General features: G+C 43.6%; 1 protein-coding gene across 1 annotated transcript in view; it reads left to right on the forward strand.

Annotated features, from left to right (window-relative positions):
* The window catches only part of dcc (DCC netrin 1 receptor), a 1,002,879-nt gene that overhangs the window by 793,607 nt on the left and 191,099 nt on the right, over positions 1-18,173 (forward strand). The window contains exon 16 of the mRNA XM_072252112.1: positions 17,991-18,086. Within this exon, the coding sequence (XP_072108213.1) occupies positions 17,991-18,086 (96 nt within the window). The remainder of the gene's footprint in view (positions 1-17,990; positions 18,087-18,173) is intronic.

The raw sequence follows: 18,173 nt of genomic DNA on the forward strand, positions 1-18,173 counted from the left end.
AGGGCACCAAAGGATATAGTGAGAAGGCAGGTGTATGAAGTTGAGTAATTCTGCTCCTATGTTTTGTGGTCTTATGGTCTCAATGGGTTTACTTAAGGCAGAGGTTGATAGATTCTTGATTAATCTGGGCATCAAAGTTTATGGAGTGAAGGCAGGAGAGTGGAAACAATATACTGCATGCATTCAAATATAGCCCCTTCAGTCCTGTATTCATCACCCTTTTCGATTTTGCCCCCATGTTCCACTTCAACACATCCCACTAACTGCAATGTTGTCCTGTTACCTGCCTGTCCTTCCTTTGTCTCACTGCACACTGTATCGACTTGCACAGTATACCAGATGCTCAATCCTTAGCCCTATCACTCTGGTTTCCATCCCCCTGCCAACTTAGTGTAAACCCTCCCCGATAGCTCTAGCAAAGCTGCCTGCGAGTATATGGGGCCCCCCTGGGTTCAGGTGTAACTCGTCCTCTTTGTACAGGAATCATGGCAGACCATGTGGTCTTCTCAGATTCAGTCTGGTACCAGGATCCCCACCAGCTGTGCCATTCCCTCTTCTCTGTGGTGCATTTGTTTTTCTCTCTCAGTCTTGTTATCAATGCTCAGTGGAAAGCAAATCACTTGGTTTTGTAACTGCGCTGCACGTAACCACAGAAACTGCAGAGTTTTGGACACAGCTTAGCACATTATCGAAACCTGCCTCCTCTCTATGGACTCTGTCTAACAGGCAGCATAATCAAAGATCGCACCCACCCCTGGACAATCTCTTTTTTCCCCGTTCACTTCGGACAAAAATTACAGAAGCCTGAAAGCACATACCATCAGCCTCAAGAACAGCTTCTCTACCACTGTTATCAGATTCTTGAACAGACCTCTTCTTCGATAAACTGGTCTCTTGGCTTCAATATCTAAGTCGTTGTGATCTTGCACTTTATCATTTACCTGCACTGCACTTTTTCTGTAGCTTCATTCTGCATTGTCGATGGTTTACTTTGTTTACAACACACTGTGTAATGATTTTATCTGTATGAACGGTATGCAAGACAAAGTGTTCAATGTGTCTCAGTACGTGACAGTAACCAACCAACTGTGCTGCTGAGAAAAGATTATTTTCATGGGATTTATAACTTGGGTAAACATGCCTAGTGATTATCTGTGTGTGTCCATTTCTCTGTTTACGTATATATATATGTGTGTGTGTGTGTGTGTGTGTTTGCTGTACGTGGTGTGTATGTGTCTCTATGTGTGAGTGTGTGTTTGCTGTATGTGGTGTGTATGTGTCTATGTGTGTGAGTGTATTTGCTGTACGTGGTGTGTATGTGTCTACGTGTCTGAGTGTATTTGCTGTACGTGGTGTGTACGTGTCTCTATGTGTATGTGTGTGTTTGTGCATAGTTGGAGTGTATATCTCTATGTCTGTGACTGTGACCTTGTTACTTCACCGTGACTCCCACAGCCTGCTGCCCAGTGGGTGCTCTCGGAAGGTGGTCATCACTCTGGTAGCAATTGCCTCCTCAACTTACCTGCAAGACCAGAGCTGCAGGAGGGCGCAGATTGGAGGGAACATAGGGGCGGGGGGGACGTAGGGGTGGAGGGGGTGAATGGAGGGTGCATATTGGAGGGGACGCAGGGGTGGAGGGGACATAGGGGTGGAGGGGGTGAATGGAGGGTGCGGATTGTAGGGGACGCAGGGGTGGGGGGGGCGTAGGGGTGGAGGGGGTGAATGGAGGGTGCAGATTGGAGGGGACGTAGGGGTGGAGGGTGAATGGAGGGTGCGGATTGGAGGGGATGTAGGGGTGGAGGGAGGAGTGAATGGAGAGACTTGCAGACCCTCAGTTCCAGACTGAGATCACCCTTGTGTTCAGTACATCAGCCAAAACAACAGGAGGTCCTGACTGACTCAGACTCCGACTCCCACTGGGCTTCCGAAGGCCGGGGGTGGGGGGCCCTCGGAAAGCTTCCTTTGGGTGAACCAGCAGGGAGGGAAGGTTGAAAGGGAATCTCTCGGAGCAGGGATGAGGGGGGCTATCCAGGTCTGAGCTCATGAATACAGGGGCTGAAAGTGTTCAACCCTTGCCGTGAGCCCCTGCTACTCCTTGGGTGTGCCACCCTAGGAACTCAGATCCCTCCAGGAGAATTGTGGAGAGTGGCTATGGGTGGGTCCACGGGGGAGTCACATAAAGGGCCAATCGAGACCTGTGACTGTCTTCTCCACGGCCCAACCCACCTACGACATGTGCACTCAGGTTGGGTGGAGTCCAAGAGGGAACTTTCCCCAAGGAGCTCGGGATACCAGGATCCCGGGGCTGGTTTGGTGCCACCAGAGAATATGATGTTTGCCCCTGGTGAAGGACACACCAACAGTAGCTGTCAGCACTTGAAAGAATCGGCCTGATTCTGGCACCAGAATGTATAATGAGACCTGGGTGTCATTATACACCAGTCATTGAAAGTGGGCATGCAGGTACAGCAGGCGGTGAAAAAGGCGAATGGTATGCTGGCATTTATAGCAAGAGGATTCGAGTACAGGAGCAAGGAGGTACTACTGCAGTTGTACAAGACCTTGGTGAGACCGCACCTGGAGTATTGTGTGTAGTTTTGGTCCCCTAATCTGAGGAAAGACATCCTTGCCATAGAGGGAGTACAAAGAAGGTTCACCAGATTGATTCCTGGGATGGCAGGACTTTCAAATGATGAAAGACTGGATGAACTAGGCTTATACTCGTTGGAATTTAGAAGACTGGGGGGGATCTTATTGAAACGTATAAAATCCTAAAGGGATTGGACAGACTAGATGCAGGAAGATTGTTCCCGATGTTGGGGAAGTCCAGAACGAGGGGCACAGTTTGAGGTTAAAGGGAAGCCTTTTAGGACCGAGATGAGGAAAAACTTCTTCACACAGAGAGTGGTGAATCTGTGGAATTCTCTGCCACAGGAAACAGCTGAGGCCAGTTCATTGGCTATATTCAAGAGGGAGTTAGATATGGCCCTTGTGGCTAAAGGGATCAAGGGGTATGGAGGGAAGGCTGGTACAGGGTTCTGAGTTGGATGATCAGCCATGATCATACTGAATGGCAGTGCAGGCTCGAAGGGCTGAATGGCAGTGCAGGCTCGAAGGGCTGAATGGCCTACCCCTGCACCTATTTTCTATGTTTCTATGTTTCTACCAGTGGGCAGACTCCTCAGAGCCTGCTGGTGTCAGACGAAGATCCTCCCTCTATTCTGGGAGATCTTGGTACCAGTGTGTACCAGGGTTTACCCGATGGTGTGGCCTGGGAGGACAGTGACTGGTTGCCGAGTGATCTTAACCTGCCCCTCCCACTCTGCACCACTGGGTGGAACAACCGGGGAATCCTCGGAGACTCTGTTTGCCACAGTGTCATGATGGAGCCCCCAGCCGCCATTGGTTGACCACATGGACTGGGCCCTCTCCAGTGCCAGTGTGGTCATGTCAAACAATGCCGAGTTGAGCCTGGTGTTGGAGCAGGTTTGGTTCCTAATGCTGATGCAGGGACATGGAGATGGGACATGAAGATCATTCCTGGAGGAGAATTTCACCAAAAAACATTCAGACTAAACAACTTCAGGCAGGGCTGCTCGGGACGAACATGGAAACATAGAAGATAGGTGCAGGAGTAGGCCATTCGGCCCTTCGAGCCTGCACTGCCATTCAGTATGATCATGGCTGATCATCCAACTCAGAACCCTGTACCAGCCTTCCCTCCATACCCCTTGATCCCTTTAGCCACAAGGGCCATATCTAACTCCCTCTTAAATATAGCCAATGAACTGGCCTCAGCTCTTTCCTGTGGCAGAGAATTCCACAGATTCACCACTCTCTGTGTGAAGAAGTTTTTCCTAATCTCGGTCCTAAAAGGCTTCCCTTTATCCTCAAACTGTGCCCCTCGTTCTGGACTTCTCCAATATCGGGAACAATCTTCCTGCATCTAGCCTGTCCAATCCCTTTAGGATTTTATATGTTTCAATAAGATACCCCCTCAATCTTCTAAATTCCAATGAGTATAAGCCTAGTTCATCCAGTCTTTCTTCATTTGAAAGTCCTGCCATCCCAGGAATCAATCCGGTGAACCTTCTTTGTACTCCCTCTATGGCAAGGATGTCTTTCCTCAGATTAGGGGACCAAAACTGCACACAATACTCTAGGTGTGGTCTCACCAAGGCCTTGTACAACTGCAGTAGTACCTCCCTGCTCCTGTACTCGAATCCTCTTGCTATAAATGCCAGCATACCATTCGCCTTTTTCACCGCCTGCTGTACCTGCATGCCCACTTTCCATGACTGGTGTATAATGACACCCAGGTCTCGTTGCACCTCCCCTTTTCCTAATCGGCCAGAATTCAGATAATAATCTGTTTTCCTGTTTTTGCCACCAAAGTGGATAACCTCACATTTATCCACATTAAATTGCATCTGCCATGAATTTGCCCACTCACCTAACCTATCCAAGTCACCCTGCATCCTCTTAGCGTCCTCCTCACAGCTAACACTGCCGCCCAGCTTCGTGTCATCCGCAAACTTGGAGATGCTGCATTTAATTCCCTCATCCGAGTCATTAATATATATTGTAAACAACTGGGGTCCCAGCACTGAGCCTTGCGGTACCCCACTAGTCACTGCCTGCCATTCTGAAAAGGTCCCGTTTATTCTCACTCTTTGCTCCTGTCTGCCAACCAATTCTCTATCCACATCAATACCTTACCCCCAATACCGTGTGCTTTAAGTTTGCACACTAATCTCCTGTGTGGGACCTTGTCAAAAGCCTTTTGAAAATCCAAATATACCACATCCACTGGTTCTCTCCTATCCACTTTACTAGTTACATCCTCAGAAAATTCAATGAGATTCGTCAGACATGATTTTCCTTTCACAAATCCATGCTGACTTTGTCCAATGATTTCACCGCTTTCCAAATGTGCTGTTATCACACCTTTGATAACTGACTCTAGCACTTTCCCCACCACCGATGTTAGGCTAACCTGTCTATAATTCCCCAGTTTCTCTCTCCCTCCTTTTTTAAAAAGTGGGGTTACATTAGCCACCCTCCAATCCTCAGGAACTAGTCCAGAATCTAAAGAGTAGTTTTGAAAAATTATCACTAATGCATCCACTATTTCTTGGGCTACTTCCTTAAGCACTCTGGGATGCAGACCATCTGGCCCTGGGGAATAATCTGCCTTTAATCCCTTCAATTTACCTCACACCACTTCCCTACTAACATGTATTTCCCTCAGTTCCTCCATCTCACTGGACCCTCTGTCCCCTACTATTTCTGGAAGATTATTTATGTCCTCCTTAGTGAAGACAGAACCAAAGTAATTATTCAATTGGTCTGCCATGTCCTTGCTCCCCATAATCAATTTACCTGTTTCTGTCTGTAGGGGACCTACATCTGTCTTAACCAATCTTTTTCTTTTCACATATCTATAAAAGCTTTTACAGTCAGTTTTTATGTTCCCTGCCAGTTTTCTCTCATAATCCTTTGTCCCCTTCCTAATTAAGCCCTTTGTCCTCCTCTGCTGAACTCTGAATTTCTCCCAGGCCTCAGGTGAGCCACTTTTTCTGGCTAATTTGTATGCTTCTTCTTTGGAATTGATACTATCCCTAATTTCCCTTGTCAGCCACGGGTGCACTACCTTCCTTGATTTATTCTTTTGCCAAACTGGGATGAACAATTGTTGTAGTTCATCCATGTGATCTTTAAATGCTTGCCATTGCACATCCACCGTCAACCCTTTAAGTTTCATTTGCCAGTCTATCTTAGCTAATTCACTTCTCATACCTTCAAAGATACCCTTCTTTAAGTTCAGAACCTTTGTTTCTGAATTAGCTATGTCACTCTCCATCTTAATGAAGAATTCCACCATATTATGGTCACACTTACCCAAGGGGCCTCTCACGACAAGATTGCTAATTAACCCTTCCTCATTGCTCAATACCCAGTCTAGAATAGCCTGCTCTCTAGTTGGTTCCTCGACATGTTGGTTCAAAAAACCATCCCGCACACATTCCAAGAAATCCTCTTCCTCGGCACCCTTACCAATTTGGTTCACCCAATCTATACGTAGATTGAAGTCACCCATTATAACTGCTGTTCCTTTATTGCACACATTTCTAATTTCCTGTTTAATACCATCTCCGACCTCACTACTATTGTTAGGTGGCTTGTACCCAACACCCACCAGCATTTTATGCCCTTTAGTGTTATGCAGCTCTACCCATATCGATTCCACATCCTCCCGGCTAATGTCCTTCCTTTCTATTGCGTTAATCTCCTCTCTAAACAGCAATGCTACCCCACCTCCTTTTCTTTCATGTCTATCCCTCCTGAATATTGAATATCCCTGAATGTTGAGCTTCCATCCTTGGTCACCCTGGAGCCATGTCTCTGTGATCTCAACTATATCACATTCATTAATAACAATCTTCACTTTTAATTCATGCTCCTTGCATTGACACACAAAGCCTTCAGGCTCGCTTTTACAACTCTCTTAGCCCTTATACAATTATGTTGAAAAGTGGCCCTTTTTGATTTTTGCCCTGGATTTGCCGGCCTGCCACTTTTACTTTTCACCTTATTACTTTTTGCTTCTACCCTCAGTTTACACCCCTCTGTCTCTCTGCACTGGTTCCCATCCCACTGTTGTGATGGACGACACCCATCGACACACAGAAAAGGCAACTATTAAAATTAGAAATAAAACAACGTGAAAACAAATTTAGAAGTGGAAGTGTGAACCCTCAGACCCCAGGATAGGAAAGGTCGCGCTGCGAGAGAGACGGTTTCCCACCTCAGTCGGACCCAAGTGATAACGTTCAGTCAACCTGTGGAGGGGAACGTTAGCAACTGTCAAGTTTAACACTGAGAGATGGATGGGATACAGAGGGACCAGCCCGGGGAGCATTAGTTGAATTGCAATCGGGATCTGGTGTCTCGAGCTTATATTATGGACTGGTCTTTCACCGGCTCACACAGTTTCCCTGCACTCACCCCAAAGCCATGGTTTCCAGCAGTCTTGTCTCTCTGGGAGAAGAAAGAGAAAGCCAGACAATGACTGGACCAATTACACTTTGAGTCATATACTTATGCAGCATGAGAACCTGTCCACTCCTTCACTACCCTGTCTACCTGCGTCGCCGCTATCAGGAAACCTTGTCCTTATACTCAGTCTCTCTGTTCTACAGCACTCCCTGGGCCCTCTCGTTCATTGTCCTCTGGTTTACATTCCCAGAATCTATCACGTACTACTCCTCGAGTTACATTCCACCTGCCATTCCTTGGCCCACTTTCTCAGCTGGTCTCCAACCATTGTGACTTTTGACTACCCTCACTTTCACCACACAACAATTTTGGTATAATCCACAGCCTCAATAATTGTTTGACCTACATTTTCCTCCAAATTGTTAACACATGTGATAAACAACAGATCTCTACAAGACAACAAGACTATTTACACTTCTAGATTCAGACTGAGGGTGAAATGTTGCCTGAGAATTAAAGGTGGTGGATTTCCCGATCTGCAAGTGAACATTGGACACCATTTTCAGACCTGACATCACTGAAGGGCCTTTGTTGACATGGCCTTGGGATCAGCTCCTTAACAAAGGCTCAGGATCAACAAAAACAGTGGGCCCCACATAGTAATTACCCATGTTTACTCAGAGTTCACCTCCAAATCCCAACAACTAATTTATCATCTCTCCCAAGGATAATCACTCTAATCATTGCCCCCTGAAGGAATGGAAGGAATTAGAACTTTGTATCACTGTTGCTGGAGTTCTCTCTATCTCAGGGAGTCTCTCCATTTTGTGCAGTTTCTTCTTTCACCTTCAGACAACTCTAACTACTCTTCATGTCTGTCTCTCTGCTCTGCAGAGTTTTGATGTGGAAGATTTAGTTCAGGAAAGTCAGTCACGGGTGGGATGAAGTCCCACCAAGGACCAGGTTCCTGATTCTCAGGAAGAGGCCATTGTGGTACTGCTACAATGAATTCCCCACAGATACTCCATGTTCTTCTCTGTCCTCATTCTCTCCATCTCTAACTCAACATCTCTCAGCACCTTCAGCCAGTTGAAACATGTGTTCTCCTCCACATCCGTCTCACTGTTTTCTGATATGGAAGGTGCAGTTAGGGAAAAGTATTTGAGGCCACAATAAAATCCCATGGAGGGAAGAATTCCAGAATTCAAGATAAAACTTTTAGGCTTATTATGGTGCAGCTAGGTTGTAGGTTTGAATCCACCAGGCCCTGACTTGATCAGCGCCACTTCGTTGAGAACAATTGTGAGCATATCAATCCAAAAAACAGGTTTGTCACTTAGAGATGAGGAAAATTTCAACATCACTGTCTGAGGAACAGCAAAATCTGTAGCCCATAATGAGTCTGTGTCTACACCAGCCCCCTGATCAGCAAACCATCCTCCAGCCATGCTGCTAAGGGTGGTTGTTCTGCCTCTGGTCTTCTTCTTCTCTGCCTTCTTCTTGTTTTACCTTGGTTGGCACCCAGCTTAATGGTGCATTACCGCCACCTTCTGCTCCGCAGTGTGCAATAGACTTACATTCCAAATTCCTTCACCCAATCATACACACATATATACCCTAACCTACATTTTATCCTCTCATCTTTGGCCATCCTAGTACCCTACTCCTGCTTATTCATCATATCCTATAAAAACCCTTGTACCCCTTAAGAAAGCTAAAAATACCCTGACCAGTGCTTTCTCACCCATGCCCTGCAACCCTTTTAATGTGAATTCCTGCACCCCCAATTCCCTTAGATTAATTATCATCATCTCTCTCTGTATCCCATACTTCCTGCAACTCAGAACTACATGTTCTACTGATTCTTCTTCCTGACATTCCTCACATAATCCTGTCTGCTGTTTCCCTATCATTTTCAATGTTTTGTTTAATGCACAGTGCCCCAGCCTTAACCTAGTCCACACAGTTTCCTCTCTTCTGTATCCACTACCTACCCTAGTACCTTCAACACTCTTTTGTATTTGATATAAATGCCTCCCTTTCCCCTCCCTGTCCCACCTTTCTTGCCACATTCGGTTGACTTTTTCCCAGATTACACACTTAACCTCTGCTTTACTGATACTAATGTGCATTTCTATATTTTCTTTCTTTAACACCCTCTTTGCCAACTCATCCACCCTCTCATTCTCCTTCACCCTACATGTGCTGGAACCCATAAAAATTTTATCTGACCTCCCTGATTTGCAATTCTTGTGACTGACTGAAGGACTTCATTAAGTACATCTTGCCGACTGTTTGAGTGAAAAGACCTCAAACTTGCTAGAACTGAGGATGAATCTGAGCATATCAATACTTTGACGCAACCAGCACGGCCAGCATCTCCACTGTATACACCCCTAATTTATTAGATGTTCTCCTGCTGAATCCAATTTCTTTTGCTGGTATAGCCACCCCAAACCCTGTCACTCCTGTTTCAGGTTCCTTAGCACCATCCATATAAATCTGAGTATAATCACTATATTTTTCCATCACATGACAGTTAAATGCACGCACCAAATCAGTTTTATATTTTCCTTTCCTTTTTACCTCTAACAAATGCCAGTCTATGGTAGGCCATACAAGCTTCCATGGAGCTACAATCGGATAAACTACTGAAGGACTTATCCTTAGATCAAACACTCCACATTCTTTAGCAATATCATTCCCTACCCCACTAAAGTTATCTCTCTGAAACCTCCCATTTTCCCAGCACTCCTGCAATATTCCTTTTGCAGGGTGAGAATCATTGTGTCCCTGCAAATTAGCCCAGTAGTTTGCCATCAATTGCATCCTTCTTAGTTCCAAAGGCTTTACTCCCATTTCTAGCTGTAGGGCTGATACTGGTGATGTTTTAAAAGCCCCACTGCACACTCTCAAAGCCTGAGCCTGAATCACATCCAGTTTCCTTATAAGAGACCTAGCTGCTGATCCCTATACTATATTTCCATAGTCCAACACAGATCTTACTAAAGCCACATACATTCTCTTCAACGCTGAACAACTTGCTCCCCATTCCCTACCAGTCAAACATCTCATCACATTTATTACTTTTTTACATTTCTCCTCAACTTTAATGATATGTTCTGCCCATGTTAATCGTGAATCAAATATAACTCCCAGAAATTTAAACGATCCAACCCTTTCTAATTCAATCCCATACATCCTTAACCTCTTCCCTACCTCAATTCTTTTCCTGGTGAAAAATACAGTTTGAGTTTTTTCTACTGAAAATCTACATCCCCAATCATAACCCCACTCCACCACTTCATCAATTGCTCCTTGTAGTTTCCTGATTATATGCTCCATGTTTCTGCCTCTTTTCCACAAGGCCCCATCATCCGCAAACAGTGACCTACCTATATCCACTGGTACCTTTGTGAAGACATCATTGATCATAATGATGAAAAGTAACGGGCTAATCACACTACCTTGAGGTGTGCCATTTCCCACTATGTACTGTTTTGATAATTCTGACCCAATCCGAACTTGAATTTTTCTACCAAACAAAAAATCTTTAATCCAATTAAAAACTCTCCCACCAACCCCCATCTTGTGCAGTTTAATTAACAATTCTTCCTTCCACATCATATCATAGGCTTTTTCAATGTCAAAAAACACTGCAACTACTGACTCTTTATTTGCCTGGGCCTTTCTTATTTCAGTCTCTAACCTTATCACCGAGTCCATGGAATTCCTTCCCTTCCTAAAGCCACTCTGATAACTTGCCAGCATTCCTCTCTTCTCAAGCTTATACAATAACCTTTCTGTTATCATCCTTTCCATTATCTTACATATATTTGATGTTAATGCTATTGGTCTGTAGCTAGTGGGTTTTGACAGATCCTTGCCAGGTTTCCTTATTGGAATTACTACTGCTTCTTTCCATGCACTTGGTAATCTGCCCTCCTTATAAAAATGCAGCAACTTCAAGAGCGCTCCTTCTCCTAGATTTTTTAGCATAACATAGCATAGCAGGTCTTTCCCTGGGGAGTCTGGTCTTGACCTCTTTATTGCTCTCACCATTTCTGCCAACGTAAATGGATCATCAATTATATCATCTGTTTCTTCCCTCCTGTTTAACACACCTAGGTGTTGATTCATTGTTCTTTCCCTTCTCCTTCTCCCTTCTTCAGTCAAATTTTCTGAACTGTACAAACGACTTGGCCATGATCTCAGCCTTATCCCTACTGGAGACTGCTGTTTCCTCCTGAGATATCATTACTGGATATTCCCATTCCCTTCTGTCTCCCCCCATCCTCTTAATCATTCCCCATACCTCTCCCACAGGTGTTGTTCTTCCTATTTTGTTGCAAAAACTCCTCCAACTTGCCCTTTTAGCTTGATGTATAGTTCTTTTCATCACTGCCTGTGCTTTCTTATATTGAATCAAATGCTGCATATTATGGGTTCTTTTAACTAGCCTGAATGCTTTATTTCTGTTTTTTACAGCCTGACAACACTCCTCTGTCCACCATGGTACCAGTTTTCTATTCATCCTAGTTTTACTCCTGGGTATAGATCCTTCTGCTGCCATAATAATTGCTGAAGTCACCTGACTGCTTAATTCATCTATATTTCCAGAAATGTCAATCTTTGTCAATGCCTCTTCACTCGACTTCTGGAACTTACCCCGATCTGCTTTTCCAAACACGCACTTTGGGATTCCACCATCTGGTCTTACTTCAACTCTTTCACCCACTGAACATAAAACTGGGTAGTGATCACTGCCTACTGTTGAAGCAGTCCAAACTCCCCAGTTACTAACGCCAGCCAACGTATTAGACACTAACGTAATATCTAATACTGACTCAGTTCCTGTTAAGTTTATCCTTGTTCCTCTACCATCATTCATACACACCAAATCCCTTTCTACCATCAAATCTTCAATTACCTTTCCATTTGAATCTGTAATCGTATCCCCCCATATTGTGCTATGAGCATTGAAATCTGCACACCACACTACTTTATGTCTGTTTTGTCCTTGCATCCTTAATAGGCTGCCCAAATCCAACTTTTTACATGGATTGTAGTACTCTGTAGTTAATTATAACCACTCCCTCCCCTCTCTCCCACACTTCCACCACTATGTATTCCTGACCATCTCCTTTTTCCAATATCCTATATGGTAAACCTTGTTTGATTAACATTGCACAACCCCCTCCTCCCCCTAGAATTCTATCTTTCCTTATCATTGTATACCCATACACCACAAAGTCTAAATTTGGTTTCAACCAAGTTTCCTGAATACATACTACATCCGGTTTTACAACTATTTCTTTAATAAAGTGCTTGAATTCATGGCTATTGGCCAGTAAGCTCCTTGCATTCCATTGCAAAAGAATCACCATAATTAGTATTAACCAACAGATGACACTTCCTGACTTGGCTGATTAGGGAGGTTCTCCCTCACTTTTTCCCGTGTCAGTCCTACTAACCCGAAATGGTTCACAGCTGCTTTGACCACCAGCTGAATTTTATCCCTTTTGACTTTACCTCAGCCGTAGGATTAATTACTCCTGCAATGAATGTTACTAGAGCCTTTTTGTCTACATAAATCCTGGCATTTTGTTCTTTGTTGCAACTCTCGCATCCCTATTGCTCCCTGTTCATTAGGAGCATTATTCTGTTCTCTTGACATTTTTACAGCTTCTGCATAAGCGATCTTTCTTTTCACTCTTATTTCTTGAATTTTATTCTCCCGTCTCATAACCTCACACCCACTATATGCCACATTATGAGCTCCTCCACAATTGCAGCATTTTGGTTGCACTCCTGTTTTGTGCTTTCCATATTCATGATCACCCCCACATCTAGCACATCTCCTCTGCCTTTTACAGTTTTTAGCTATGTGTCCAAACCTTTGACAATTATAGCACCTCAATGGCTTTGGCCACATACACCCTAACTGGGTAACTCATGAAACCCAGGAACACCTTCCTTGGCATTCTTTCTTCTTCAAATTCAATCAATACTGATTCACTTTCCTTTTTCATTCCCTCCTTTGTTGTTTTCAGCCTTTGAACAGTTATTACTTTCCCTCCTTTGATATTCCTCTTTAACTGCTCCATATTTGTACTTAGTGGTACCCCCGTGATCACTCCTTTACATCCACCGCCATTTCGTGCCCCCACCCTCCTTGAGTATTCCACCTTGCATTTTACTATCTCTTTCAGCTTGAGTGCTTTCTCCAGTTGTTCCTCATTCTCATATTTTACCAATAGGTTGCCATCATTATGGACTTTTGCAAATACTATTTCCCCTATCTTATTTGCCAGATTGGTTGTTGGCACAAACGGGTTAATTTTCTTCATGTTTCCTTGAGCCTTCTCATTAAACCTAATTATGGCAACACCTTGTCTCTGAACTTGTTCATCTTCCTCACTTTCAGAGCTCTCTCCACTGTCATTTCTTATTCTTTTATTCCCTTTGTTTCGGTTTTCAATCATCGATCCCCTCACTATCTCCTCATTCCCTTTATTTCTCCCTTCACAATAATCCATGTCTCCCCAGCTGCCTACCTCTGATCCCAAATCCCTATCCTGCTCCTTCTCCACTCTCTTTCCCTCAACCCCCCCTCGCCTTTTCCACCATTACCGGACCCGCACGAGCCCCTACTAACAATTCACACTCTCTTTTCCTCTCTGGTTCCCAACACAGCAGACCTTCAAACCCCCTGTTCAAGCAATTCAAACAATACTGTCGACACAAAGTAAGAAGATACTCCCCTCTTCGACAGAGAGGAGCACACGCTGACCAGACGTCTAGAGTATTTCTAACACTTCGTTTTTCTATCAAAATATTCTCCACCCAGCACTCATTCGAATCCATCCACCTTTCCCCTCTGCATCTGGTCTCCAGGTGACCAGAGTTTAAATTCAGTCATGATGCTGCATCTCATTGTGACGTGTCATAGTGGCCTTGTGATGTCAGGGTTGTACCTCAACATCTCCATATTTAGTAAAACCCTTGGTCATTGGCTGGGTTACAATGATGTGATATGGGTGAAAGGAATAACCGGTTTCCACGGTGACCCTGGGTCTGTGACTTCAGGAATGGATGAGGTGGGATTGTTCATTTTCCCCGTCCCTTGTCCGGTTAAATGAAAATTAAGTATTAAAATGCTGCTTGGGAACAGGGAAACAGCTGATACAGGGAAAAATATTTTGAACTATTCTTCCTAGTTGCACTTTAACTGAAAGAATTGGGAAATAAAATGGAATATTGAATCAAGAAATGCAAATGAATCATGAAAACGACATTTGCAAGGTTTTCATGTGAACAATGTCCCGCTCCCGACTGTCCCTTGGAAAACACACTGATGTTATTGATGACCTTCTGTAAACAGCCCCACTCCCTGCTGACTCCTTGAATACATTCTAGCACTTGGGACTCCTTGTGAGCACAGCCACACTTCTGGGAGCTTCCTGTGTCCACTGTCCCACGCCTGGGATCCTGCCTCAAACACTCCCACTTCTCACAAATGCCTTACGACTCCCAAAGGTCACTTGCAAACTTTGTCCCTTCCAAGTGTACTGTCTGTAAATAGTGTCCCAGTCATCTGTGTCAGATTCCTGGGGACTCCTTGTTTCACTGTCACTCTAGGGCAGGGGTTCCCAACCTTTTTTTAAGCCATGGGCCCCTACGTTATCTCAGGGGGACTGTGGACCCCAAGTTGAGAACCCCTGCTCTAGGGTGAAGGTAACATATGAATCCGTCTCCACTATTCTACACAGGCATTTACCCCCAGACCTTAAATAATTAAAGTGTAAAATATATCTCCTTTCAAGATTGTTAAATGTCATTCCTGCACATATGTGTAAAAGTAGAGCAAAATAGTGGTTACTCCATATCCGATGCAGCACAAAAAAAAACAATAAGATAAAAACCACAGTAATTATAAATACATCAGGAAGCTCATATACATAGATTGATTGTTTGTCCATAAAGTGATACTATGTCCAGATAGGGTGATTGATGGAAAATAATAAGGTAGTGGGCAGAGTTAGTGAGTGTCACTCTTAGACAATGAGACCATAAGATACAGGAGTAGAATTAAGCTATTTGGCCCATCAAGTCTGCAACACCACTTCATCATGGCTGGTCCAATTTTCTCTCTCAGCCCTAATCTCCTGCCTTCTCACTGTATCCCTTCATGCCCTAACTAATCGAGAATCTATTAACTACTGTCTTAAAAATACCCAATGACTTGGCCTCCACCGCTGTCTGTGGCAAAGAATTCCACAGATTCACCACTCTAGCTAAAAAATTCCTTCTCATCTCCATTTTAAAAGGACGCCCCTCTAATCTGAGGCTGTGTCCTCTGGTCTTAGACACCCCGCCACAGGAAACATCCTCTCCACATCCATTCAATCGAGGCCCTTCAATAGTCGATAGGTTTCAGTGAGGTCACCCCTCATTTTCGGAATTCCAGCGAGTAGAGGCCCAGAGCTATCAAACGCTCCTCATGTGACAAGCCTTAGCTTATTTACCAAACATCTTAATTCAACAGAACACACACAAGATGCTGGAGAGCATGCCCTGGATGGTAGGGGACCTTAATGATGGATACTACTTTCCTGTGACTGCATTCCTAGTAGATGTGCTTAATGGTGGCTTTCCATATCATGACCTGATGCAACCAGTCAGTATACTCTTCATCATGCATCTATGGAGGTTTTTCAAACTATACCTCTTAACATCTTGTACATCTATATCAAGTCACCTTTCATCCGCCTTTGCTCCAAAGAGAAAATCCCTTGCTCGCTCAGCCTATCCTCATAAGGATAGAAGGTGTTATAAACTACATTTAAGGCGCGCCAAATATCTCCCCACTAATGCTCAGTGCGAAGTTTGTCAGGGACACCAAGCTCCAGAACTTACTGCTTAACAACAAGAGCTGAATTCCAGAGGAAGGTCAGATCCCTCAGATACAAAATTCTGTAGGACAGTAACCAGTGTGTATGTTCTTCGCATGATCACTGGATTTTTGATAATCTTCTGAAGGCAGAGTGGGAGACAGAAAACCCAGCGGCAAGTGTGCTTTCTTGTGCAGGCAACATCACTGCCTAATTCAAGAAAGAAAGGAAGATCACCTTTATTTGTCACATGTAAAGTAAATTGAAACACTAAAATATACAGTAAAGTGTATTCTTTTGCATCAACAACCAGCACAGTCTGAGGATTAAGCTTGGGGCAGCCGGCAAATGTCACTACTCTGCTAGCGGCGACATAGCATATCCCAAATTCGTTACCCCTAACAGTAGAACACCCAGAGGAGAGCCACACGGTCACGGGGAGGATGTACAAACTCCTCACGGCAGTGCGGGAATCGAACCCCAAATAGTGATCATTGGCACTGTTCAGCGATTATACTAAACGTACAGCCCCTCATTGTAATGGATGATCACGTGACTGAGGTTCCCGTGGTCTCCAGGCTTAATAATTGAATTACAGACCACCATGAGTTTATTGCAGCTTCAGCAAAGAAGGCTGGAACAAATAAAGGGAAATTTCTTAAAAAATTAAAAAGGATGCAATTTACCAATAGATGTGAATTCATTATGGGGTTTAGAAAATAAATTGTTTTAAAGCTGCAAATTGGATCAAAGCAAGCTCGTACTTTATACTCGTAAAATAATTTGATATTTTTGGTGAAACCTGGCAGTAATGGGTACTAATTGATCTAATTGTACATAAATCTATATTGCCTTGATGCTTCATGTTGAATATTTGAACATTTTATACTCTGTGGATATAAAATGTTTTAATATTAAATATAAATATATAAATTAACACACAGAGACACACAGCATATATATGTATATACTTATGCACAGTACTGTATTTGTCAATGTGGAGCAGAGAGCGAGTTTGTAAATCTGACGGGAGCAAAGGATGTTGGGAATGGAGAGGGTGGAGTGCTGTGGGAGTGGTGTGGGACAGGTGGAAGAGAAGGAGTGTCAGGGGCAGGGAGTGCTGTGGGTGTAGACACACCCAGCCCTGAGACAGTAGGCAAGGTCATTTGTTTCTAAACAATTGGTCTATTGATCATTACAGAATGTCTCTCTGGTGTCTCCCGCTCCCTCCCCTTTGGCCCCCTTCTCCTTTCCCAACCATGATTCCCCTCTCCCTGCCTCCTTCCTACTCTCAGTCCACAAAACAGACCTATATCATAATCAGGTTATCATCACTCACATATTTCCCCCGGGATTAATAAAGTATGACTATGACTATATGTCATGATATTTGTTTTTTGTGACAGCGGGATAGTTCAATACATAAAATTATTACAGTACTGTCCAAGAATCTTAGGCAACCTAGCTATGTATGTGGCTAAGGCTTCTGTAAAATATTAAAGCTGAAATATTAAAGGTGGCACTTTGCATTACCAGAGCATCAACCTATTTTGTATCCACCGTTTGGTATTCAATATCGTTAAGTGTTTCACACCCCTCGACACCACTACTTTGTTATTTCCTGTCAGTCACCTTGTGTACAGACACTCCTGTGCCTAACATCACCCTATGGACGTACGATCAATCAATGTATATAAGCTATCTTATGTATTTATAGTCATTGTGTTATTTTTGATTATTATTGTGTTCTCTGTGCTTTTCTTGTGCTACATTGGATCCAGAGTAACATTTATTTTATTCCCTTTACTACAAATGACATTAAACAATCTTGAATATTGATATATTACCTGTGTTTTAATTGATTTCATATATATTTAAAATATAATACAGTATATATTATTAATTAACTTAATATATATTGAAATATAATATTTATGATAAATTTACAGGTTAAACTTTGGTATAAACCTCTTAAAAACGTTTTTAAAATTCATAATTAACTAGATTGTATTCCAAACTACTTAGCTTGGTGGCTTAGTGTCTCACTATGAAGAAGAATAAGAAAAGCTGAAGCTAATCACATGTTTTCCTTCGCAGAGCCGAGTTCCCACTACGTTATTTCTTTGAAGGCCTTTAACAACGTGGGACAGGGAGTCCCTCTGTATGAAAGTGCCACTACCCGGGCATTGTCAGGTAGGTTCCACTTGGATAGATAGAGGAGGCATCATCTGTCAGCTGATGCTACACATACAAGTATACAGGCCTTGTTATGTGGAGGAG

Source organism: Mobula birostris, chromosome 3 (genome assembly GCF_030028105.1).
Source record: "Mobula birostris isolate sMobBir1 chromosome 3, sMobBir1.hap1, whole genome shotgun sequence".
NCBI lineage: Eukaryota > Metazoa > Chordata > Chondrichthyes > Myliobatiformes > Myliobatidae > Mobula > Mobula birostris.